The sequence below is a fragment of the Patagioenas fasciata genome, chromosome 1 (genome assembly GCF_037038585.1).
Source record: "Patagioenas fasciata isolate bPatFas1 chromosome 1, bPatFas1.hap1, whole genome shotgun sequence".
Lineage (NCBI taxonomy): Eukaryota > Metazoa > Chordata > Aves > Columbiformes > Columbidae > Patagioenas > Patagioenas fasciata.
In genome coordinates this window covers 128,637,867-128,662,963 of record NC_092520.1, presented here as the reverse complement: position 1 = coordinate 128,662,963, position 25,097 = coordinate 128,637,867, and the positions used below count along the sequence as shown (strand labels likewise).

General features: G+C 49.6%; 2 protein-coding genes across 2 annotated transcripts; both read right to left on the bottom strand.

Moving 5' to 3' along the window:
* Positions 1 to 1,202: 1,202 nt before the first annotated feature.
* Positions 1,203 to 13,461, bottom strand: GNB3 (G protein subunit beta 3). Its single transcript, XM_065850207.2, has 10 exons — positions 11,762 to 13,461; positions 6,225 to 6,326; positions 5,621 to 5,659; positions 5,343 to 5,449; positions 5,168 to 5,231; positions 4,894 to 5,056; positions 4,741 to 4,807; positions 3,624 to 3,825; positions 2,242 to 2,458; positions 1,203 to 1,431 (listed from the first exon to the last, which is right to left on the bottom strand). The coding sequence occupies exons 2-10, from the start codon at positions 6,279 to 6,281 to the stop codon at positions 1,325 to 1,327; spliced, it is 1,023 nt and encodes a 340-aa protein (XP_065706279.1). The 5' UTR covers positions 6,282 to 6,326; positions 11,762 to 13,461; the 3' UTR covers positions 1,203 to 1,324.
* A 110-nt stretch (positions 13,462 to 13,571) lies between these two features.
* P3H3 (prolyl 3-hydroxylase 3) lies at positions 13,572 to 24,660 on the bottom strand. Its single transcript, XM_065854096.2, has 15 exons — positions 24,146 to 24,660; positions 23,717 to 23,869; positions 22,811 to 23,000; positions 22,552 to 22,683; positions 21,516 to 21,649; positions 21,141 to 21,230; positions 20,773 to 20,825; positions 20,502 to 20,560; positions 19,200 to 19,324; positions 18,983 to 19,078; positions 17,853 to 18,003; positions 17,565 to 17,682; positions 15,089 to 15,164; positions 14,552 to 14,692; positions 13,572 to 14,255 (listed from the first exon to the last, which is right to left on the bottom strand). The coding sequence occupies exons 1-15, from the start codon at positions 24,566 to 24,568 to the stop codon at positions 14,043 to 14,045; spliced, it is 2,154 nt and encodes a 717-aa protein (XP_065710168.1). The 5' UTR covers positions 24,569 to 24,660; the 3' UTR covers positions 13,572 to 14,042.
* Positions 24,661 to 25,097: the final 437 nt, after the last annotated feature.

The window sequence follows — 25,097 nt, the reverse complement described above, 5'->3', positions numbered from 1 at the left end:
GAAGGGTCTATGTACTATAGAGTGAGTGGGGAAGCTGCAGCTTTGTCCAGGAGACTGCTGTATCTAGTGTCACTTCTAAAGTCCTGCTGCACCTATGCTGGCCTGAAACTAGTGTGTACAAAGAACTGTAGCCTATTGCAAGGGTCTGGCATGGGTGTGAGGTCCAAAATAGGACGAGATAGTATTGTGCATTACTATCTTGATCTATAGATAAGTCACCACACCTTGCTGGTTTTAAACATTCCCTACCACAGCCTTGGGACCTCAGGATGTTCTCAAGTTTTTAGGGGCTGAATTGGGGAATAGGGGCTGGATATAATGGTTGTGTCTTGTAATTGAGGTCCAATCTCCAAGGTTTGCAAGGCTGTGTTTTCAGCCCTCTTCCCAACTCCAGGACAGCAAGCCTTGGGGCTAACAGCCTCTTCTCAAAACACACATGAGGAATACCCTCCCTTGGGGACTTTGAGGTACAGCAAGGCTTGTGGATGAGATGTTCTCTGAAAGGCATCAGTAGGCAGTGCTCATAGAGACGTTATGCTTGAGGTAGCTCATTGTAATGCTGGAAAGAACACAGCCTGCAGTGTTTGTGTGAGCTTTTTTTATTAGTCTGGGCTATGATGATCTATAACAGACTTCAGAACAGCCTACTGGTTAGACAGGGTCACCACACAACGCAGGAGTGAGGCAAAAAGAGAAGGAACAGCAGGAAGCAAACAATAAGAATAAATATAATATTCCTTGGTGTTCTGGCAGGTCTGAGGGCTACTTTCTCCCATTTACACATAGATAAGACTTGAGCTAAGTCTTTCCCAATGGAAAATGAGCCAAATTTACACTGCCTTTTTGCCTGATGTTGCATAATAGGAATCTCAAACCCAGTACATCTCTGAGGCTGTCTGCAGTGATAAAGGACAGCTGCACAGAGAAGCTAGGTAGAGTTTAATCAGGGATGGAGCTTAGCCTGGGACAAAGGTGCTGCATGAGAGGTCCTCTGAACAATGAGTGTCAATGTAGGTAGAGGTGTTTGAAGATGCAAGGTGTCTGAACTGCACTGTAATGTCCTGAGACATAAAGAACAGTATTTTGCAGGTCTTAAGGCCTGCATGAAGCTGGAAACTGCCGGAGGAGGGCCAGTGTGTGTGCTGCTCCCCAGCTCTCCATGTTCCACTTCCCCAGCCTCTCCTTTCCCTTTTGCTCTGGGAGACCCCTACTAGCAACCTGTGTCTAGAGACAAGCGGGAGTGGTAGGTAGGCATTTCTGTTGTTTGCATGGGCTCGAGCTGTGTGCCATGCTTCCCCTGCTCTTTCCCTCTCTGCTGCCATCCTCAGTTCCAAATCTTGAGGAAGCTGTCCCAGGAGCCAGTGGCAACAGCCATGCCATCTGCCGTCACCCCCAGGCAGCTCACTCTGTTGTCATGGCCAGAAAGGATTCCTGTGGAGGGAAAGAAGAGAGATCAGGAAAAGTAGTGGGGCTGGGAGAGATGAAGGGGTTGACTGTTCTGAGGACACACTGTATGCTGTGTACCTACACCTGTGTGCATTGTGCTGTCTGTTCCTGCACAACTCATTACAATCAGTACATGGCTAGTAAGAACAAACATGCAGAAGAACATTTGTGGCATACAACCACCACCCATGGGACTGGCCAAAGAACGATGATGTTCTTGGGAAGGTCTGGCTAGCTGAATGTTCATATAACCACTTTCACCCTGGAGAAATGGTAGGACTAAGAAACTATGTCATTCTTGATAAGGCTGATAAATAGCAATGCTGTTGATGGGCTGCATTATAAATTCTCAGATTTTCATCTGAAAGAAAAAAGGCACTTGGGTGTATCCTGCATATGAGCATCACAGAGTATCCACAGATGCTCAGCTTGGTACCTGGCCACCAAGTGGTACTGTGAATAGCTGGCACTGGCAAACAGCAGAGTCTAGGAGAAAGTAGGAAATACTACTGGTGCTTGTGAGCAGTTTTAGCTAATAGGAACCTTAATGCTCTGTTCTCCCTTGAAACAATGTTGTTTAAAGGCTAGACTTCCTTAATATCAAAGCCAATCGTTCTTCTACCAAAAATATAATTGTACTACTTATGATGTGCTTCTTAAGGGTGAGGGAGCTTTATTTGGTTTCAGTCAGTATGAGATGTGTCCTTTTTAGAAAAAATAAAGGCCTTTTCCTTGTCTTGGTAGGGTCAGAAGACCTTACAGGGAACGAAAGAGGGGCATCCACGAGGCACTCACCCACACGCTCTGCTTTCAGGGAGTCCCAGATGTTGCAGTTGAAGTCATCATACCCAGCAAACACGAGGCGCCCACTGCGGGAGAAGGCGACTGATGTGATTCCACAGATGATGCTCTCGTGAGAGTACACTATGAGCTCCTGATCTGCCCGGAGGTCAAAGAGACGGCAGGTGGCATCATCTGAGCCGGTACAGATGGCTTCACCATTAGGGAAGAACTGAGGAGGGCACACATCAGATTTTAATCAGGCTGTGCCTTCCAGTTTTTCTCAATTCTTCACCTCCTCGCTAACCACCAGGACATCACAGGGGTAGGAAAACTTAGTGGGACAAGGCACCGGATCATAAAAGTTGAGTCTGCTGAAGGGGGGAGACTGATGTTTCTCCTAAGACCTAGTAAACCCTTCCACCTCAAGAAAGCAAATGACCTAAGGGCTGGAGCTATTGCAAGATGTCCCAGTGCTTGAGGGAGGATTATTTTCTTTGTAACTCCAGCTGTTAGTTTCGGGCTTGACAAGTGTCCACCCATTATCCCCAGATGGGGTCTGGCACAAATCAGAGCTATGACAGCTTTCCTCTTTTCGATCCTCCTACATCAGCCTTCTCATACACGCTCTTTTTCTGCATCCTTGCTCTGAGGAGCAAAAAAGAGCTCCTCAGAAGCAGGTATGGCAGAAAATGATATGGCTGGCAGGATAGCCATGGGACAGGTGAGCAAAGCTGTACTAATTGCAGTCAGTGGAGGGCGGTTCAAGCAGTAGACATTGCAGGAAAATCGCAGACTCATTTAGTTAGCTGAGCAGGATTAAACTGACATGCTTCATGTCCTGCCACCTCTAGGGCTCTGGTTTGAATCCTTGTCTCTGAGGGCAATACTTGCCCCCACATATCTGTGCTGCCTCCTGTGAAGATTTCACCTTCAGAAGATCTCCCTATGATCCCAGGTTCCCATTTCTGCTGTCTGGAGCTAAGACCCTCAGATGAGTTAAATATTTCTGCTGCCTCACATTTTTCTTGCTCCAGGGCTCCTGGAGCATGCCTGAATCATGGTTCTCAACAGCTGCTATGAGCAAAGCTGCAGCAGCACCCATATTAGGGTACTGAGCTCCACAGATCACAGTCTGCTGGCTGGGTTCAAGCAGTGCTTTGAGTCAGTCCTATGTGCCTTTGTCCCCTGATGCTCAGGAAGACCCAGCCTCCAAACTTGAGTGAACTCAGGCCCTCCCTGCTTCAGGCTGGATCATGGGTCTGAGCTCTCCTGAGACCCTTGTTCCCAACACAACCATGACAGTTTATTTCAAGCTTGTCCCAAGACCCTGTTTCAGAGCTAATCCACCATCCATTTTCCTCGCCTCCCCACCACTGTGCAGACAGCATACATACGCAGATGGCGTTGATATCAGACTCATGCCCCAAGAAGGTCTGACGGCAGGTGCCCTCCCGCACATCCCACAGTTTGGCAGTAGCGTCACAAGCCCCAGAAATGAAGAGTTTGAAGTCTGGGGAGACGGCCAAGCTCATACAGTCTCCAGTGTGACCCAGGAACACTGTCTTCTGCTGCCCTGTCTCAATGTCCCAGAGTGCGCTGTGGGAGAGATAAGAACTTCTCAGAGCCAACCCAGGCAGAGCAGATCTACAGCTGGGCTGAAGAGCTGTCTGACTTGCAAACACAAGAGGGGAAGCCATGAGTCTGACTACAGCATGGGAAAATGGGTGAGAGTATCGCTGGAGTCAGCTGTATGCAACAGGAGATATCTTCCTGCCTTTACTAAAGTAGAGAGAGACTAAGGCTGAGGGTGTGTGGGGTTTGACTGTATTCCCATAACTGCAACAGCTGAAGGAAATACTGAGAGGAGGTAAGATGGACTCACAGCTGAGAAATGTCTGTCATATCCATGCTCATAGGATGTACAAGCCATGTTCACTGGGATCCCACACTACAATCAGGCAAACAAGCCCCATGTAACCTTGATCTCTGATGGAAATGCCACATCCCGACTCACCCTTGGTCAAGAGGTTCTTCCAAAGCAAGTGTTGGAACAAGGTGGGGGTGAATAAAGACTCAGCACTGTTCAGAGTCACAGCACAGCGAGACCTGAGAGCCAGGAGTCAAAGGATCACTGGCTTTGCAGGTGTCCCTTGCACAGTGGCTAAGACTTCAGAAGTGGAGTGTGTGTCTGGGCTTCACATAAATTTATGATGTTTTGTGTCCTGGCATAAATGACACAATGCATTGTAAGAGCTGTTGACATGGTCCATACTACTTCAACAATAGATCTGCATCTTCATGTGTTCTCAACCAGGAAAAGGAGAACCCGTTCTGCCAAGGGAGGAAGAATGGATCTGGCTTCCTAAGGTGCTCTGCATGGCTTCCCTGTGCAGAAGCAACTGGTCCTTAGAGAGCGAAGAGCTGCTAAACAAAAGCATTGCACTTGCTGATGTCAGCTATGCCTCCAAGAGCCAGAGGTCATGTCGCTAGGACGCAGAAGATAACACTCACCATGTGGTATCTCCAGAGCTAGTCACAATACTGTTGTCATCAAGAAATCGGCAGCAGGAGAGGTAACCTGGGAAGGGGGATAAAGGAAATGTGAGAAACGGAGCAGGTTTGGAAGCGGAGGGCACCCAGGTTGCAGGCAGGCAGCACACACACCTGTGTGGGCTGAGAGCTCCCTGCTCACTTTGACATTGCCTTCACGAGTCTTGAGATTGTAGATGGAGCACATGTTGTCAAGGCCCCCACAGGCCACAAAATTGCCTGAGGGTGCATAGGCACAGGTCATGACCCAGGAAGAACGCAAAGGGATGGCATGTACCTGGGAGGACAAGAAACCATGTCAGGACTGTGGCAGCAGAGAGGGAGCAGGACGAGGGCACTAGCTCCAAAGGTCTAGCATCACGATTTGCTGCAGCTGTCTGACTCCTACCTTGTTCGTTGTGTATGTGTCCCACACAATCAGTTTCCCATCTTGTGAGGCACTGACCAGAAGTCTGTGAGAGAGGAACAAGATTATGTTAGTAGCTCTCTTCCCATCAGAGCCTTCCTGCCCTTCATACCCATGCGCTGCCCTGCACCCAGCAAATCGGCATCATCTCTCTCACTTGGAGTCTGTGGACCAGTGCATGGCATAGATCTTGGCCAGGTGTCCACGCAGGGTCCTTCGGGTCCGCATCTGAATGCGGCCAACAACCTCTACTCCAGACACAATCTGAGGAAAGATGAGGAGGAGAGGAAGAATTAATCTTGGTCTGACAGCAGCTTTACTGCTCCCCACGTCTTTGCCTTCTAACTCTGCTTCCCAGCTGTAGATGGTCCCCCTTGGTCTGGAGCTAGCTGTCCTCCCCACACACTCACCTGCCCAGCCAGACCTGTCCCTTACCTGAGCAAGCGTTGTGTCTGCACAGGCTTTCCGGGCATCCTAGAGAAGAGACAAGAGCAAATGAGACAGAAAAAAAGAAAAGCCATATGATGAAGGCAATGGCACATGAAATTCAGGGGCATAACCAAGAGCCTGGTGGCTGCTAGAGGTAGGAACTGTGGCTTTGCTGTATTTGGATTGTAGCCAGCACAAGGGGATTCTGATCTGTGACCAGGGCACCTCAGCACCTGTCAAACATCAGGAAGGTGAGCCAAAAGTTCTGCAGCATCCAGTTCCTCATATTGTACCTTTTGCAAGGATATTCCTGCTTGGCAGAACACAGGCTGTCTTGCAGACTGAGGAGGTCCCAGGGACACACCACACTCTCTGCAGACAAAACATCCATGGCCACTTCCTTCTTACTGTTGTAGAGTCGCCTTGTCTCTCCCTTCCTCTCCCCCTCCTCCCACTACCACGCTATGAAGATCTGCATTAGCACTTAAAGGGAGGTGCAGAACTGCAGAGGACTCCAAGGATGAAAGCTCAACTCCAAGTTGTGGCTGAGGAGGAGAACTTGGACACAAGGGCACTTCCTCAGCAGTTTAATGACAGTTGCCAACATTACCGCAATCTGCTTCTTCAGCTGCTCAGCCTCCTGCTTCATCTGTTCCATTTCCCCCATCTTTCTGACCTAGGGGTGGCTCCTCCACGTGGGGCAGCCTTGATTCTGGGGAGACAAATCAAAGGAGAAAGGTGTGAGATAGAAAGGGCACTTATATAGGACTGATCAAGTATGCAAATGCAAGCATCTCTGATAAGGACTTAGCAACCATTTCATGGCTGAGATTGGTAATGTCATGCTGTACCTGGTCAAAGCCCTTAACATTTGAAAAGTTTGTACTGGGTCTGATTAAAGGTCCATTTGGTCTTGTATGCTGCTTATACTTACACTGGGAAGCTGAAGATCTCCAGAATCTCTTGCTGAGGTTCTGGCTGGACCTGTCCCCTCATCTCCTTATTTATAACCTTCCAATTCCAGGCTCTACCAAGTCCTGGGTTCTCTTTGTCAGCTTCTCCCTGTTCACAGCCAAGCTGTCCATTTCAGCTCCAGGAGTAGAAAGCTTGATGAGGGGAGACCAGTGGCTATTTCCTATAATTTGTCCTAGGAAAAGCAGTTCTTACCACCTCTTTTACCACCAACAAAATCTAGGGGCTGTTGAGGTGCTCTGGCAGGGTTGCCTTCTAGTTTCACAAGAAGAAGAAGAAGAAGTGGGTACCAAGAGAATGATCTAAGAATAACACAAGCAGATAGTAGTACTGTATTTCTCCTACTTTCCTAGCCCCAGCTTTTCATCGACTTTCAAAGCTAAAGGGAGCACTACTGTATGCAAATTTTTTATGAACTTTTCTTCTGTGCTTTTGTCCACACAGTTTTTGCACCCGTGCTGAAATTTAGCATCCTCCATGGTGAAGACTTCAACAGCTTAGTGGCATGCTCTGTGAAGAAGTTTGGCTACTCCTGGATGGCACTAATTCCACTTGGTGGTACCTAGCTTTTGAGTTGGAAGAATCAGCAAATAACTGGTCTCTACTCACCAGCATCACCTGTTTTTTTGATAGATCTTTGTCATATCTGTCTGCATTCACCTCTCTTCCAGACTGCAGAGAACACTTAGTAATTCCTCACATGTAAGCTGTTATGACGTTCTCTAAGGCCTTTTCAGTTGTTTACAAAGTATAGGTGATGCGTTTTTGCAGAGAGGGAAATGAACCAGAACTGTAATCCATATTCAAGACACAGGTGCACCGTACGATTATACAGCATCTCTGTTTTGTTCTCTCTTGTTACATGCACTTAAATTTCACCAGTGACTTTAGCATTTCCCAGTCTCGTGGACAAATCTTGCCTTTGTTGCTTCAGTCTTTCTCCTGGGTAGGTATGAGTGTCTAGATGTGCTCCAGTCATTCTTCATCATTAGGAACAGCACTTTGCCTCAAGGCCAAAAAATGCTCTATCAGCATCTACAGAAATTCTCCTAGTCCCTGTGAGTCACATCACCTCCGCCCTCTCTGGACTGTTGACTGAAGGCCTTGTTTTTTCCAGCCAACAGGGCTTTAGATCCTCCCGTGTCAGGCTGCTCTCTTGCTGTGGACAAGCACATGCAGGTATCTCCCAAGTCCCACTGCTCACTGCTTTGTAGAGGTCATTGAGTTTCCTTCCAGAATCCCTTATCCTCAACATCTCGGTGGCTTTCCTTTCATTCCCTAGGCAGTGTGAGTTTCTGTTTGACCAGTAACTCCTGAGGCATGGCTTAAGCGTAGGAAAGACAAGAAGATGAACGTTTCCCAGCTTCCATGAGGCATGAGCTTATCCCAGAGTGATAAGCTATGCTTTGCAGAGGAAGACTTGTACCTGCTGCCTGCAAACCTGAACATGCAGTACTGCTGCCTCTTCCCTGCTCCCTGCCCAGGAACTGGATGTGACTACTGGCCCCAGCACATGGTGAAAGATCAAGAGACGAGCCCTGGGCTGCACCATCAGGGCCTGGAGGCCCAGGCCACAACAGTGGCCTGGGGCTACCAACCTCAGCTATGCTGAAGGATGGGGACAGACCAGCAACTGAGCTGGGCCCTTTCCACTAGGTTTGTGTGTTTTTTTTTTTCTTCTCTCATTTTGACAGAACAGTGATGAGGAGGTTCCTTCCAGCAAGGATACATATCTGCACCTAGATGAGTGATGTTGGACATGAAAACCCACCTGCATGTACTTCTACTCCTTTGGGAAGAGTTGGATACCCCACACTATCTCTCAGCTAACTGACAGACTGGGGAGATGCTGGAGAAGGCATTGTTGCTGTCAGTAGGAGGTTGCACATCCTCCTTATCTTGTGGTGTTTGTCCCTCAGCTTCAGCACACAGAAAAGATGCGAAGACTGTGTCCAGCTCTAGTCACTGCCTCTTAACACACCATGTGGCAGCTCTGAACTTCCAGCCACTCTGCGGAGACCAGGCCTGCCATTACAGAATCATGGAATAATTTTGTTTGTAAAAGACCTTTAAGATCATCGAGGCCAACCATTAACCTAACACTGGCATTAAAACATGTCCCTAAGAACCTCATCTATGCATCTTTTAAACACTGCTGGGGATGGTGACTTAACCACTTCCCCGGGCAGCCTGTTCCAGTGCCTGACACCACTCTCAATGAAGAAGTTTTTCCTAATATCCAACCTAAACTTCCTCTGGCACAACTTGAGGCCATTTCTTCTCTTCCTATCACTTGCTACTTGGAAGAAGAGACCAACACCCTCCATGCTACAATCTCCTTTCAGGTAGTTGTAGAGATTGATAAGGTCTCCCCTCAGCCTCCTTTTCTCCAGGCTAATCAGCCCCAGTTTCCTCAGCTGCTCCTCATCTGACTTGTGCTTCAGGCCCCTCACCAGCCTCTTTGCCCTTCTCTGAACTCGCTTCAGCACCTCAGTGTCTTTCCTGTAGTGAGGTGCCCCAAACTGAGTGCAGTATTTGAGCTGCAGCCTCACCAGTGCTGAGTACAGTGGGATGATCACTTTGCTAGTCCTGCTGGCCACACTATTCCTGATACAAGCCAGGATGCTGTTGGCCTTTTTGGCTACCTGGGTACACTGCTGGCTCATATGCAACTGGCTGTCAATCAACACCCCCAGATCCCTCTCTGCCAGGCAGCTTTCCAGCCACTCTTCCCCAAGCCTGTGGCGCTGCCTGGGGTTGTTGTGACCCAAGGGCAGGAAATAACTTTATTATTGTCCACACCCTCCCCTTTCTCCATTTTCCCTAGGACTGATCCCACCTGCTCTCCATCAGCCCTAAGCATTGGATCACCTTTTCTTGGTGGGCCACCTCTTCCCTCTGATTCTTTTCTTCCAGTCTCCTCTGCATGGTCCCCAAAGCCTGGTCTCTACACAGCAAACCCTTCCTGAAGCTTTCTCTCAGCTGGAACAGGACTGGCTCTCCACTCTCCAGGCTGCCATTTCATAGAGCATTGGATGAGATAATTGTCCAGTCACCTGCCTTAAACTGTCATCATAGAATTCTTCTTTTTTGTCTGCCCAGAGCTGCATGGAAACAGGAGCCTTTTTCACTCCTCCTTCCATTCACATGCAATTTCTGCCCCAGGTAAAGCTGGCTGCACATGTCCTCCCCACCACCCACCAGATACCCAGTCTTCCTTGCATCTCTCCTAGTTTTTACCATCCTCTTCCCTTCCCTGGGTGCTTCTTTCTCATTGCTGGCACTAACATGGGAGTGCCAGTTCACAGTACCTGCTCTGTGAAATTGCACAACCAGATGAGGGGCTTTCGGAGCCGGTAGGCAGATCAAAGCGCAGGGGCACAATGTCGAGGACGGATAAAACGGGCTAAATATAGAGAAGGTGCCACTCAGGTTCAGGACTTTGTCCAAACCCTTAAATCCCTTTGAGGGAACACTCTAAATGAAGGTGGGAATTGCTCTCAGTCTCAGAAGGACAAGAAGCCACAGATGAGTGATAATAATAGCTCCAGTTTTGCCTGTCATGTCCCAGTGCAATTTGTGGAGAGCGAGTTACCTAGTCCCCATTGGAGCACAGCTGCCTCCCAGGAGGATCATGACAGGTGTGCAAAAGAGCACCTTGTCATGGTCATGTAAATTTAGGACAGGAAATGGGGGAATCACATGGGGGAAAACAGACGAAAGGGGAATGGAACTTGGAGTCTGTCCAAGGCATGTTCTGCTGTGACCAGTAGGACCTTAGGGATGCACATTTCTTGTGGATCCACAGATCAGCTCACAGTTGCTCATGGTAGTTGCCCAGCCTTGTTTTAAGAGGAAAGGCTTCTAAAATGTGCATGCTCAGTGCTTTCTGGAAGTATGGGCTCTTTCAAACGGACGCTAAGTAGTAGAGGAAACGAAGTCTTAGGCACCTTAAAAAAGCAATTCACTGCCAGCTCCCCAGCATTGCAAAGAGCTGCCGTCAGGAGGACCTTGGCACCAGCACTGGTCTACAAAGCTGTGCTTCCTACAAGCATCACTGAGGTGTGTGGCACAGCTAAACAGAGCCTGGGCTTAGTCAGTTCATGCCAGCCCTCTTCTGAGCTCTGCCTTGGCTGTGCTCATCCAGTTCACAGTTCTTGTCTTTTCAAACCGCATTTCACTTCTGCTCTCCAACATGACAGTTCTCCCCCATCCTGCCTTTTCCAACAAACTTGCTGCAGCACTCCTGTCTGTGAGCAACCAGACCCATTCTGACCTCTCGGACATCTGCTCATTGCAGACCCAATGCCTCTACCATGGCATGAGGAGGAGGAGAGTCTGGAATCACCCCCCTTTTGCTGCCATGCCATGGCTTTTCAGGGCAGTGGTTGTGTCTTTTTCATCATACTAGGGCAGGGGCCCTGTCTGCACCCTGTGAGACTGTGCTGCCAAGCCACCTGAATCACTCCCTAGTGGGGACAGGGGTGCGACAGGTGGGAAGAAAGTGGAGGTGAACCCCCTTATTCCCTATCCTCTGTGTAGCTTCCCCCTCCTTGGGAAGGGAGTGGTCCTTCTGTGGGACGCTGGGAGAGCTGTAAATAGAAAAGGGAAAGGTGCAGGAGGAAGGACTGAGTATTAATAGGCAGTGTCCCTGGGTCTCTGTGTAATCCCAGGCTGGCCTCACACACTTGCCCTGGTGACCCTGGGCTCCTTCCAGAGCCGGATACAGAGATGATCCCCTTCTCCTGTGATGGAGATCAAAGGCCAGGGTAAAATTACCCTGCTCTGATCCTTGCTTTCTGAGGGGTCCTTCTCCAGCCAGAGAAGCAGCCAACTGCAAAGAGGTGTGGGCACGGGTGCATCGGGAGTGCAGGACTGCGTACGGGTAGTGAGTGCCAGGTCTGCCTGGCGAGGTGTTACCCTTCTGCTCCAGTCTGGAAACTGGTGAGATTTACCTGCCAAGGGGAGCACAAGCAATCCCATCCCAGCACAAAGCCCCTTATCACTGTAAAGACTTCTCAGTGCTAACCCTAACTTCTTCGCTCCCACATTCTCAGGTGCCTGCATAGGAAATCAGACCTCATACAAATACTGGCCATAGCATCACATCAAGAAACCCTGTGCCCCAAGCTCACCAAGGTGACCTCAGGCATCGCAACGAGGTAGCATCCTTACCGGGATCTGTAGGGCGAGGTGGGTTGCCGTCCCTCTTGTATGGGACCCTCACGGCCTGCTTCACCCGCTGAGAACGGCTCCCTGCCAGCCAGAAGCCCCTTGTCCCTGTCCAGCCTTCAATCAGTTCTGCCCGTCCACTCAGCGAGTCCCTTGCTGCCTCTCTGCTCCTCAGCCTCTCCCAGGACTGATCTCCCCATGGGGAGCTGGAAGGCTCTGGACGGGAGGGGCTAGGGGAGGGCTGATTCCAGGAGCAGCGTCAGGCAAATTAAATCAGACACCAGAGACTTGGGGAAATCGGATTGGGACATAATGCAAAGCAGGTGGATGGGGAGGGGTAAAAAGAGAGAGTAGCATACTGCTCCTGAAGGGAAAGAAACCATCACCGGCAGATTTGACTCCCTCTTTTTATATCAGACACAAACTAATAAAGTGAAGATTAGACAGAACAGGCTAGGATTATCAGCCACTGGGGCAGGGCTTGCTGCACCTCACAGTACACAGGAATCCCTGTTTTCCCAGGGACGACATGCCACTCACGTCCTGGGCAGGGCAGGAAAAGCGATGGAGCCATCTAAGGTGGTCCTGTCAAAAGAAAACTCATGGCAGAGCCAGGTTCACACCCTCTCTGGGCAGCAAACTGGGCTCTGCATGGGGAAAACAGAACTGGGCACAGGGGCCAAGGGTGGCAAAAGATTTGGTGGCATGCCTTTTGGCAGCCACTTTAGTGGGATGCTGTGAGGGGATTATCTTGGCCTCAATCTCTTTTAATCTCTCCCGCGGCTTTGGCCCAAGCCTGAGATAAATACCTTTTAACGGATCTCATCTGACGTCAGGAGGCCATCAGTCTAATCACCCAAGCCACCTTTGGGCAAAACAAGCCAGAGATGTGGACACTGGCCCATCACCTTCCAACACATCCCCATCAACTAGGAACCATCCAACAACCCCACATGAATCATCGGGACGGATGCGTGAGTGCTAAAGGATGTGATGGACCTCCCACCAGGGAGATGGAAGTTGAAATGCACACATGGAACTGTCTTTTTCTTGTGACCCTGGGAAAGACAGAAAGCAAAATAGGTTGCCCATGCAGGTTTACCAAGCGTGTGTGTTAAGTAAGTGCTTGGGTTCAAATTGAGGAGATTTACCTTTTGATGGAGCAGAAGCCCTGTGCCAACAGCAACAAGGGGATCACTCCCACACCTCTCACAATATTAGCCCTGGCCCTATCGATTTCTTCCATCTGAACCGTAGTTTGTGTCTCCAATGCACAACTCCCATCAAGGCCTGTGTATGTCATGACCACAGGTTGATCTCTGGCTCTAATGCTTCCCAGGAAAAGGGTCACTGCGCTTTTCCATACTCCATATCCACCCCATTCAATTCCTGTGTGGCTACCATGTAATCTCATCTCAGGACACTAATCCCCTGCACAGTGACAGCAGATTGTCTTTGCATCAGGGTGGAAAATCATAAACAAAATATCTCTTCTGCTTTCAGGGGCAATTTGGTGCATGGACAGGGCAGGGAAAAAAAAAAAAAAAAAAAGAAGAGATGCTTTGCTGCAGGAAACCATGAGCATACAGTGCTTTTTCTTAAAGTGACTTCCCATGTTTTCCAGGGGTTAGTCATGGCAGACCTGACTTTCGCTTGTGCTCTCCCTTACTGGAAGCAGCTGGCATCTAGGCAATTACTTTGTTTTCTTTCACTTAGGGCTCAGACTCCTTCCACAACTTGTTAATTAAATTTCCATCAGCAACAAGTGACAATGTCTCCCTCCTGGTGCACAGACTCAAGCTCCACCAACATCTGTGTCCAGCATTTTGCTTTTATTCCATATATTCACAGTCCCTCACCCTTGCAGACCAGTTGGGAGGTTATGGAGTTTGCAGGTGCCTAGGAAATTCAGAGGCTGCTGTTTCAGGTTCCTGAATGTGACAGCCCTTATTGAAAGACCTCAGGCTCTTCCTCCCCCTCTTGGATCTGGCCCTGGATGATCAGGGACCTGGCACTGAGAGGAATGGGATGAGGAGACCCTACCTCCTTACTTCTGAGTGACATAAACACATTGGTGAAGCAGTGAAGTTCCTGTTGTTGACTTTAATACTCTGTCCCTGCTACCATTTTTGGCTGCTGGGATGTCACAGAGAAGAAAGGTTCATCCCACCCCATCACTACGCTCTAGCATGCTAATACATTGCTCCAGGCCTCTGTGGTCCCGGTTCTACCAAGACTGGCCAGGCCATGGTGTGTGTCAGTTCTGCCCCCAGGCCCGACATTCTCAGAACTCATCTCTGGCACGTAGCTCCTTGGGGCGCTGTGTCCTGTCTGAGCCAGGTTTGTGTCTCCAGCTCATGCCCCTGGCTCCACTGCTGGAAACAGGAAGCTCTGAGGAGGATCTGCCGCTGTGATCAGCTCCCTGACGTTCTCTTCCATTAGGCCGGTCCTGCTCCACAGCTCTTTGCTGCATCACCTCCTCTGCTTTCACCCGCTCCTGCAGCCATGGAGACAGAGATGATGTGAATCCCTCTCTGCTAGGGTCTTCATCCTGTTCACAGGGGCTGACAAGACACATCTCATCTTTGCCACATCCATCCAATCCCTGCCAGAGTCCACTGTCTCTTGTGGGACCCATCATAGGCTGGACCCTCGATCAGGTACCTTGTCAGAGGACAAGCCCCAGCTGCTGCACTAGGCTCTGCCACATGGGAAAGCACAGAATCTATTCCTCAGGGGCATTTGTTCTGGCTTGGAGGTACTTGTATTCAGTTCTCCAACATGGTCCTTTACCTGTTCAGCATGCTCTTGGGAGTGTGTGTACCAGAGAGCCATGGCGCAGCGCCTGCCACGGCGCACTGCCCACACGCCGTGGGGGTTCTCCTTGCCAGAGCTGAAGGCTACCAGCCTCCCACACTTAGGACGCACCTCAGCCTGCCAGGAAGAGGAGAGACAATGAAGCCAGCATCACCCTGCTCTGGGGTACATGGTCACTGTATGTGGAAGAGTGGAGAGCCACTAAGCACCCGCTGCCAGTCTATCAGCAAGGCAGGTCTTGCAGAGGGACAGAGAAAATCTAAGACACAACCCAGGTTACAAACACACACACACTGGAAGAGGTTGGAACATCTCAGCTAGGAAAGAGTTAACCTCTCTTGTGTCTGAAATTTGCATCAATTTGCCTTTAGGTGCCCCTATTTGAATCTGCCACAGCACCAGCACTGGGTTGTTTTTGGAGTGGTGGGATCCAATAACCAACTAGTTTCCTCCTGCTCAGATTAAGCCTACCACTCAGTCCTCTCCCCTTCTTTTGGCCAGTCCCAGACTTACTGTGACAGTCACAGTGTCCATTTCAGTGAAGAAAAGGCCCCCACCTTGGAAGTCATCATTGAGGTAGAGAATGCCACTGTGGATAAAAAGAAAGAGGACATATGGAGGGTGAAGCTCATTCTTCCCAGGTACTCCCCACACTCCTTGTTGCAGGAGGCTGTGGGACCTGAATGATATCACAGGTTCAAAGTGACCAGATCACTTTACACAGGAATCCGTTTTGAGGGGTGTTAAATACAGCAGTGCCTGACTCAGGGGAGTCCCTGAGCTGCAAGCCACAAGAGGCTAGGAGAGCATGCCAGGGAGTTAGCTCTACGCAGTTGTTCTGTTTTGTTTTTAATCCTCTTGTAGCACGTATCTGTGGCACTGCTGTGACAACACCATGGGCTAGGTGAACCCACATGATGCTTTTAAGATTGGGAATAATCCAAAAACTGGAAGAGAAGACTGATGAGCAAAGAAAGCCATGTCTTAAGAGTCAATGGATTTCAGGGTGACATAAGAATGGTCAAAAAGACTGCATGCATAAAACAATAACTTCTTTTACTAATGCTAGACAGAAAGAGAAGTAGCGAGGCCATTGTGCAGTGTAGGTGAGGCCACTGTCAATCGGGTCAAAGAATGGGCCACAAACTATTACACTTGCATTCCTCTTGGTATTCAATTAAGCTGATAGAAAATGTCAGAGAACAAGAGAGGCTTATTAATGGGACTGCGAGAAAGAAACAGAAATCAACACTGTGGCTGCTGAAGCAAAACATTACAGACATAAGGTCGGTGAGAAGATTACCAGCCCTGAAAGCCAGGAAGTTATAGCTCTTCTGCCCTTGGGTTTCAATAAGACTTTGAAGTCAGGGTGGTAACACAACTGAAGAAAAGCAAGGACAGATCTCAGACACACAAAAGGGTAGGAGGGTAGGAAATAACAGGTCCATTAGCCTGACCTCAATAGCTTGCAGGGCTTCAGACTCCATTTCTGAGAAGGGTAATTGAAGTACAAAAGGTAAATAGAAAATGGTCTTAAAATGTAACACGGGGGTACTAAAAGCAGATGGGGTTAGTCACACAATCTTTGACAAAACAGTTGATTTCATAGACATAGAAAATGTGCTTGATCTCAGCAGTTTGGACTCTGATAAAAGTCAGAATAGTGCCTCTGGAGAAATTAGTAATTAACACAGAGAAGACGAAGAGGAACGTATGAACAGCTCACACTGACTAGTGCAGCCCTGGCACTCAAAGGAGTACTCTTTGCATGGAGGAGAATCACTGGAACACTGGGACCCCTGGGCTCAATACTGTTCAATAGTTTCATTAATGACCACTACACAAATACACAGAAGAGATCCAAGAAGTCTGGAGCACAAAATTCATGGAGTTTGTCCTCATCCAAAACAACACTGGAAGTGCTCAGCCCTTGTGAGCTGGTTGGTCAATCACAATTCTCTCTGCAAGAGGACAGGAATACTCCTGGAAATAGCTTGGTGGCACAGATCCCAGTAAGATATTTTAATATACATTCAAGCAGAAGTCAGAGAAGCCCACTGGCAGGCAGGAGTGAGGTGACAGGACTGCTTTCCCACGGGAAATACAGAGATCTAACCAGTTACACTGCAGAGCTTGGTAACTTTACAATCTGACTGTACCACATCAACATCTATGTGAGAAAGGAAATGGACTCAATGATACCTCAACTCCCTCTAAGTCCCACATCCTTATCACAGGCTGCTCAGAAAAGATTTCTGCTCTGAGTACAGCTACCACTCAAAGAAAAGGCAAATAAGATTTCTGGATGCCAATATAGGGGATGGTAGATAGGTGGAATCAGCTATAGAAAACTGACCTAATTTGTCTGTAGTGGGGAACAATTGTCATCATCTTTAAAATATTTCAGGTTCTTTCACAGAAGAATATAAAATTCTGACACAGGCTGGAAAAAAACAAAACCTTTCACATAGAATGGAAAACCCAACACAAAGTATCGGCAGTGGATCTTGAGAGAGATGAATGGGAAAATATTCACCAAAGTACACTGGCTGCTCAAACAAAGGAAATCCAAGAAGCCTAGTTCTCCCTTTCCTGTAACTCATGGACAATGCAGCAGTAAGATTGTGAAAGATGGAACATGTTTACAAGGAACAGCTGGCAGTGGGCTGTAGTACTGTGGTAGAGCCCTAAGAAGACAATTTTATATCATGGTTCTAGTTCAAGCAACCTCAGCGCCTCATTCTGCTCCCTGTTAATGCTTGGGAAGGGAGAAAGGAGGAAGACAAGATATTTTTCTCAGGCTAGAAAAGGTGTTTCACACCTCATTCTGAAGCCACTGATGCAGCCTTTTGCCTGATGCTACAGACCTGGTTGTCTTTGAGCCAACAATGCATCACCTATTTTTGATAAGCTGAGCTTATCCTCTGATGGGGCTGTGGAGGCATTCTGATGTCCACATGACCTAATGCAGGTCCCCTTCTTCTCTTACCTGTAGTCCCTGTACACGTAGGCAGGTGGTTCTCTCCAGCACTCTTGCCCCTCAGGATCCAAGAGACAATTATCGGCATGGACAGGATGACTAAGATCCATACGACCTCTCTGCTCCTCTGAAAATTGAAGTTTTGAAAAAGAATATGGGCATTTTCAGTTTCAATAAATAAGGCAGAGAGAAAGGGGCACAGTGAGAGTAAAGGAAAGAGACTCTCCTGAGAGCACATGGCTGGGACTGAGGAGACTGCCCAGGAGATAGGGACTAACAGGGTGAAAGATTCTTTACCATCTACAGCTGTGCGGCACACAAGGTGTGTGAATGAGAAATGGAGTTTCTTTCCAGGAGTAAAGTAGGACTCTACGATTTTCCGTGATTTCTCACTGGCCTGCAGAAACAACTTGGCATCTCTCCAGTCCACGTCCCCATTCTGGGCCAGCTACAAGTGAAAAACAAGCCTGTTAGAATACTTACATACAAAGATATTCTAAGAAATTATACACAGTACAGAAGAAGAGACCTGTGTAAAATTCTGTGGTCACACATGTAAGAAAAGAACATGTTTTCTCTTGTAAATATAAGTCAGGAATACATGTGTACAGCACAGAAATTCTTTCCTTCTACTCAGCACATGAAGCCACATCTGGAATGCAGTACCCTTTTGGGTCCAACATTAACAAGGGACACTAGCAAACTGGAATGAATCTTCAGTGAAAGGTCTTAAGATCGCAGGGGTGTTGGAGCACATGATTTCAAAAAAGAGGCTGAAAGAGCTGGGTTTCTTCAGCCTAGAGAAGGCCAAAGGAGGATCTAACTACAGTTTCCTGTCACCTGAAAGGGGGTTATAGAGAAGATAGAGACAATTTCTTCTTAGACAAAGACACTGAAAAGACAAGAAGCAATGGGCAAAAGCTGCACCAAGGGAAATTCTGTCTAGATATTAAGAAAGATTTCATCCTCCTGGGAATGATACAGCACTGAAACAGGTGCCCAGAGAGTGTGGGGAATTTCTACCCTTGGAGATGTTCAGGACTCACCAGTGCAAAGCCCTGAGGAATCTCACCTAGCTTTGGAGTTAGCCATGCTGAAAGCAGGGGGTTGGATTACAGATCTCCAGAAGCTCCTACCATCTTTATTTTATTCTCTAATTCTAAGCTAAGCATGTCCCCTCACAGGGACAAGTAGCAATCCCAAAACACTGTCTCATAGGAGAGAAAGCACTTGTCAAGCCCTCCATGTACAACATGCCTAAACATGACTGCAGATGAAGAGGGTCAGGGGAGACTGCATGTGTGCTTGTGAGGAAGATAACACAACCATGACCCCAACCAGACTGCACTTCACAGAGGAAAATGCTGGTGTGGCAAACACTTTTTTCTGGACAATCAAGGAGGTGGCAGACTCACAGAGCCACTTACCTGCATGGCTTTCAGAACTGTTAACCCTTCAAATCTCTCATGTGGGGTGTGAGGTGATCGTCTTGCCCGGTAGCCATCTCCTGCTTCTCCTGCTGCCTGGAACAGGATACAGATGACACACACTATGCTGCCATCTCTCCCCCTTAGGAACACTACAACTCTGTCTGCTGCGGAGGAAAGTACACACACAGGAGCTCCTGCAAGACTCAGGCCTCACCTTTGTCAGCCGGAGGAGGTCCTTACACTCAGACTCGGTCAGCACTCTGTCAAACACAACCCTCTGGGTTCCATTCATCTGGTGGGAATCCATCGTAACAACAATACCTTCAAAAGGCAATGGACCTATCAAAAAGCAAGTACAGACAGACATGAGTGAGCTTTGGACTAGAAGCCCTCACACACCAACCCCCAGCCTGGATAAAGAAGTGGAGAGGTGCTACACATTCTCTGAGAAGACAGGACAGTTCCCCAGAAGTGCACATTCCTCACAGACCTTGGGCCACTTGCACCCCTCACATGCTTCAGGGGAACCAGAGCATCAGCTGGGGAAGCTGGCCTACAGCGTGTGTTTCAGGAGCCAGCAGAAACGTGGGACTTGCTGGGAGAGCAGCAGGGAGCTGGGGAAAGTTGAGTGCACTGTGGATCGCAGCAGCAGAACAGGTCCAGCCTGCTGGGGTGAGGCTCTGGAGAAAAGAAGCAGGTAAACACCTCAATCAACCCTTCTTTCAATAACATATCTTAAGCCAGAATTATCTCCAGTGAATTTTTCTACTTTCTTCAGCCCTAAAGAGAAGCAATAGGTATTAGTTGGTGATTTGATCTTTTGATCTTTGGCCATTTTTCTACCCCAACTTCTGATCTCTAGATGGTCAGGAATGCCAAGGTACTTAGACCCTCACAATGATCTGCTCTCCCATGTCTCACAGTACAGAACCACTTGGTGTCACTTAAGCAAAGATTCCAGGACAGAGCCCCACAAGATGCTGTGTGTCCATACATAAGAATAAAGCACCAGCAAGAGCACAGGACTCTGCACTGCAGTCTATAGCATTCAGTCACAACCATTTGGACTTGTGTTTTTCAGGGAAAGACTTGCCCAAGCCAAATAGTCTGTTACCAGTTTCCATTTGCCACCTCTCTACTCGTCCCCTTCAGAAAAAAGTTTTCGAATTTGGGCTGGTGGAGTTGAACCAGCTTTGGTGTACACACTCCTGCCATACTGAACGGGGATCTGCCAGTCCACAGGCATGTCACATATTCAGATACCACTACACTCAGCTTCTCCAGCCACAATGCTCTTCGAGTTCCCATCCCAGAGATGTACACAGTGAGATTTTCAAGATGACACATGCATCATAGAGGGAGAAAAGAAAAACAGTGAGAAGACTTGTTGAGCCATTCGAGTCAGTCTGCATCTATGCTAGCATTCAAATGTCTGAGGATGGAAGAAAAGACAGCACTTAGCCTCGCTAAGCCTGGCTGACTGCATCCAAGTCATTCTTTAAGCTCTTTTACTCACCCCTCTTCTTCATCTCTTTCACATCCAGAGTTTCCTGCTTTTGCTTCTCCTGATCCTCTCTCAGGAGCAAGGGAAAAAACAGACACCATGGCTGTCAGTACACAGAGCTATGCCTAACCCTCCTCTGTGGTAGCATTTTGTACCCTTCCTGTTCCTGTTTTGCCCATTCCTCAGTAGGTATTACTATTCCTTGTACCACCTCTGCCAGTCCAACCCCATCCACTACTTCCAATAGCTACATTTTGGTTCTAGTCGACTTGGCCAACCTTACCTGTGTTTCCCCTTTAGGTTTTCAGGAATCAGCTCATCTGGAGTCCAAAGATCCTACAGGAACAAATGCAGATCGTTTAGTACACAACCAACTTCTCCCACATCCAATGATGTCAAACAGCCAGCTCCTTTTCCCCCTTCTCTAGTGAATATCAGACCAATGATTCTGGCCTGCCTCTGATGACGGTCAGATTTGGGTAATGCATCTGGTCACTGCAGCAATTTCCAACTAACTTTAGTCCTGGAGCAGCAGAAACTCATAAGGACTTGGGGGTCCTTCTCATCAGTGTCTGATCCCTTCTGAAGTGAATTCTGACAACTGTCTTTGTGAAATCGGGGCAGGAAGATTAACATGATACCATTACTTACAGGGTCGTCAAAACTTTCTCCTAGATGCTCCACGGCATAATATATCAACTTCTTCTCCATCAAAGATCTCTGCACATAATGTTGAATAATCTAAGAAAGCAAAGAGGCTGTCAAACAACCACCCCACAAAAGACAACCCCATCCCTACCCAGGGCAGAAACCTGCCCCAACACACTGCTGTGCACTATGAAAGCCCTGTTCTGTCCTGCAGGGACCCTGCCTGGTATAGACTATAAGTAAACTCAGGCTTCAGTTTCTTCAGTCCTGGGCTTGGCACACATCTGCCATGAAACATCCCCATGGTCTACTGGACCATGATTCTGTTGTATGGGACAGGGGAGGGCCAAAAACGTACAGACCTGGGGTTGTAACTACCTCTCTGGCTGTGACAGCTGTGTCCTCTCCCAGTTCTGTGTGATACTGTTTCATTTTCTCCAACATTGGCTCATCCATAGGATAGAAGAGCAAGTAGGAAGCAGCACATTCAGCAGCCAGCACCTGGTTCCCAACTTGGGCAGGGACAGAACAGAACAAACAAATATGTCTCTGGAAGACCTGATGTTAGCAGCAAATGTGCACAGGCCAGCAGCACCCAAGGTTCTGGTCAGGGTCCAGCAGCAGGAGGCCTTACACCAAGTACACATCAATCCCTACCTAGTTGGGCTTCTACCCAATGGTGGGCAGACAATACATGGAATGAGCTCGGTTAAGAATGGGTCAATTTTCAAAATTTATTGGGAGCTCATTCAGAGGAAACAGAGAAAAAAAAAAAAAAAGTGTATTTGGAAGAAAGATGATCCCACCTCCCCCACATGATAAGGGATCTGGAGGATTCTTTGAGATACAAGTTTTACCAATGACTTGAGACAGGAGATGAGAGACGGTTGGGTCAGTGTGGGAAGGAGTAGAGGTATCTAAGAGGAGAGCTGAGGGATGTGTGAAAGTGACAGGGTGGCAACGTGACCAATGTTGTGACAGGCGATCAGTTCAGCAAGGGCAGGCAAGGCTGACTCAGAAAGAACAGCACTGTCAAGATGAGATGCAAGTGCATGCTCTAGATGGGAAATGTGGGCCTATTCTGGAGTCACATATTAAAAGGGAGGGTAAAAAATACACAGTAGATAGTTGGAGCAAGGACTTGAAACGGAGTGTGCTGGAGAAAAGAAGTGGGAAAAAACAACATTACAGAAGCTGCACAAGGAGACTGAAGTGGACCACAAGGAACCTCTCCTTCAGTGGCCACAATCTTGAGCAAGAGAAGAGAGGTTCTGGGAAGAGTCAGAGGGCAGAAGTGGGAAACAAGAGGCAGAGCTAAGGTCAGTGTGCCACTTCTCCCCATGACTCCAGGTCCAGAGGAAAAGGGCAAGTTTAGAGGTGCCACAGCATAACCCACTGGCTTGTGACTGCTCACCTTGATTGTAGGCAAACTGCAGTAAATCAAGATGAGAGGGTATGAAATCTTCTGTGGCAGAAATCCGACCCGGCTTTGTGGCGATTTCAAGGACGCACTGCTGTCTGCACTTCAAAACCTGAATATAATGGGCTGCAAGAGAGACAAGTAAGAAAGGCAGTAGCTCCCACTTTGGCCAGACAGGAGAGCTGAAAAACGAGGCATGTCCAGTGTGGGGAGCATGGCCTTCCTACCCAACCTGCTGTGCCTCTAATGCTACCTGCAATGGCTTCGTACAGGCCAGGCTGCATCTCCTCCTCCTCCTCCTCTTCATCCTCCCGAGGCCCTTCACACAGGGCACGACACTCTTCCAGTGCTGACAGAGCCTCTGTGAGTGACTCCTCCAGCCTGGCCACGGCCTGCAGGTACTCATCCGCATTGTAGTGCTGCACCCCAGCCTCATATGCTTCCTGCAAAGGACAGATCCAGACTCCTCATCAGAGAGGGTGACACCAAAGGATGCCCTGAGACTTTGTGTCGCTCACAAGGTAGTGCTGACATCTAGGGGCCTGCCTGATCATGCACAGCCCACTACGCGGCGACAGCAAATCTTCTGGACTTAACCCCAATATACTTCTGCAAGGCCCTGCAGCCTGCCAAAACTGTCAGCAGAAAGTCTCTGTGTCGCACTTGCAGTAGTTTGTCTTCACCCTGAAGAGAAGGCTTCAGGGAGACTTTCTTGCAGCCTTTCAAATATAAAGGGGGCTTATAAGAAAGAGTGAGTGACCAAGGCCTGTAGTGACAGGAAAAGGGGCAGTGGTTTTAAACTGAGAGACAGTAAATTTAGATTAGAGATAAGGAAGACACTTGTTATGATGAGGGTGGTGAGATACTGGAACAGGTTGCCCAGAGAAGAAGCTGGGGATGCCCCATCATTACAGGTGTTCAAGGTCAGGTTGGACTGGGCTCTGAGCAACCTGAAGTATTCAAAGATGTCCATGCCCGTGGCAAGGGCTTGGACTAGGTGATCCTTAAAGGTCCCTTCCAGTCCAAACCATTCTGTGATTCTGTGTATGGGGACCCTGTCTCAAGCCACGGCGCTTGTGCAGGAACACATCAGGGTTTCAGACTGGTCCCTAGGATGGGATAAGAGCTGGTGATGCCCAGCGCTTCACCGAATCCTCACCCAGTGCGGTGTGGCCTCCAGGTCACGGAAGTTGTCAGACTTCACCCCTGACATACGCCGGTACTTCTCTATGTCCTCCCGCATTTGGAGGTGCTGGGGATTAGCAACGAAGAAGGTGTGAGCAGCAGACACAGCTTGATCCAGCTTCTTCAGCTGTGGAGAAAAAGCAGCAGTGCCTGTCACATTCTGGCAGGCCTCTTCACACCCATCCTTGGCCCCAGCTGCCCCCTGGATTCACTCACAAGGCATCTCTGCCCTGTACTGTCCCGACATCCCCTGTCCCGGGCTAGCGAGCTCTTGCCCACCAAGGAGAGCCGTGCAGAACCAGCACGCTGCCTCTGCTGCACCTGCCCAGGGCTGGCGACCCCCAGCCCCGTGGGGAGAGCCCACCCCGGGGGGCCCCTGGCCGCCCCCAGGGCCGGTCCCCACCTGGAAGAAGGCCACTTGGAGGTAGTTGTAGGGCTCCCTCCGCTCAAAGTCGCGGCGGATGGCGAGGCTGGCGCGGTGGGCGGAGGGCGCGGCGCCCAGCCGGCTCCCCAGGCAGTGCTGCAGGCAGTCGGCGCGCTGCAGCACCGGCCCGAAGAGTGCGGCCTCCCAGGGCCCAGCCCGCGGCGGCCCGCCGAGGAAGGCCGCCTCCCGGCGGCAGGCAGCGCGGCAGGCGCGGCGGGCCGCCCGCAGCCCCGCGTAGCTGTGCAGGGCGCGCTGCAGCAGCTCGGCCGCTCGTCCCCAGTCCCGGGCGAAGTACGCCCGCACCCCGTCCGCGTACAGCAGGTCGTAGGGGACCAGGCGGCCCGGCGACGTGGCGGCGGTGGCGAGGAGGAGGCAGAGGCAGAGACACAGCAGCGACGCCATGGCCGAGCGGCCGGGGAAGAGGAGAAGCGGTCTAGGGCGGGTAGGCGGCTTGGCTGGCCCCGGGCGGGGCCCACCCAGAGGGCCGGGCCGGGGGGCGGTGCGGGCCAGGGCCGCGGTGGGGGAGCTGGGGGCAGAGCGGCTGCCGGCCCGCCCGGGCGGTAGGTGGGCACGGCGGGGGACAAGGGCCAGCTCCGCCCCCGTGCCCACGTCTCTTCGCGGGAGCAGGTCTCACCGCGCCGGGCGGGAACGGTCGCATCTTCGTGGGCGCCTGGACGAGGCCAGTGCTGGCCCGGCGTGGGACAGCAGAACCCCGGCAGCTCGTTGTCTGATGTGATACTTCGTCCAGGTGTCCGCCAAACATCTACCAGCGCTAACCCTCCCTGTGGTACAGCTCACCCAGACTCGTCCAGCGAGACACCTTGTAAGATGGTACAGTTAATCTGTCAGCATCCATGCTGTGGACAAGGCACACTTTGGCAGTTCATGTACCACTTCTCACATGGAGAAGTGCTTCAGAGGTGAAGGGCTA

Bases quoted from the DNA above. Each gene is read 5' to 3' on its own strand.
- GNB3 (XM_065850207.2), bottom strand. From the start codon at position 6,281: ATGGGGGAAATGGAACAGATGAAGCAGGAGGCTGAGCAGCTGAAGAAG. The intron at 5,232-5,342 runs GTGAGAGAGATG...CCTCTCTCACAG, and splicing joins CACTGGTCCACAGACTCCAA to ACTTCTGGTCAGTGCCTCAC. The intron at 5,057-5,167 runs GTAGGAGTCAGA...TTGTCCTCCCAG, and splicing joins ACACATACACAACGAACAAG to GTACATGCCATCCCTTTGCG.
- P3H3 (XM_065854096.2), bottom strand. From the start codon at position 24,568: ATGGCGTCGCTGCTGTGTCTCTGCCTCTGCCTCCTCCTCGCCACCGCC. The intron at 23,870-24,145 runs GTGGGGACCGGC...TTTTCTCCACAG, and splicing joins TCCAAGTGGCCTTCTTCCAG to CTGAAGAAGCTGGATCAAGC. The intron at 19,079-19,199 runs GTGAGGCCTGAG...ATCCTGTTCCAG, and splicing joins ACCTCCTCCGGCTGACAAAG to GCAGCAGGAGAAGCAGGAGA.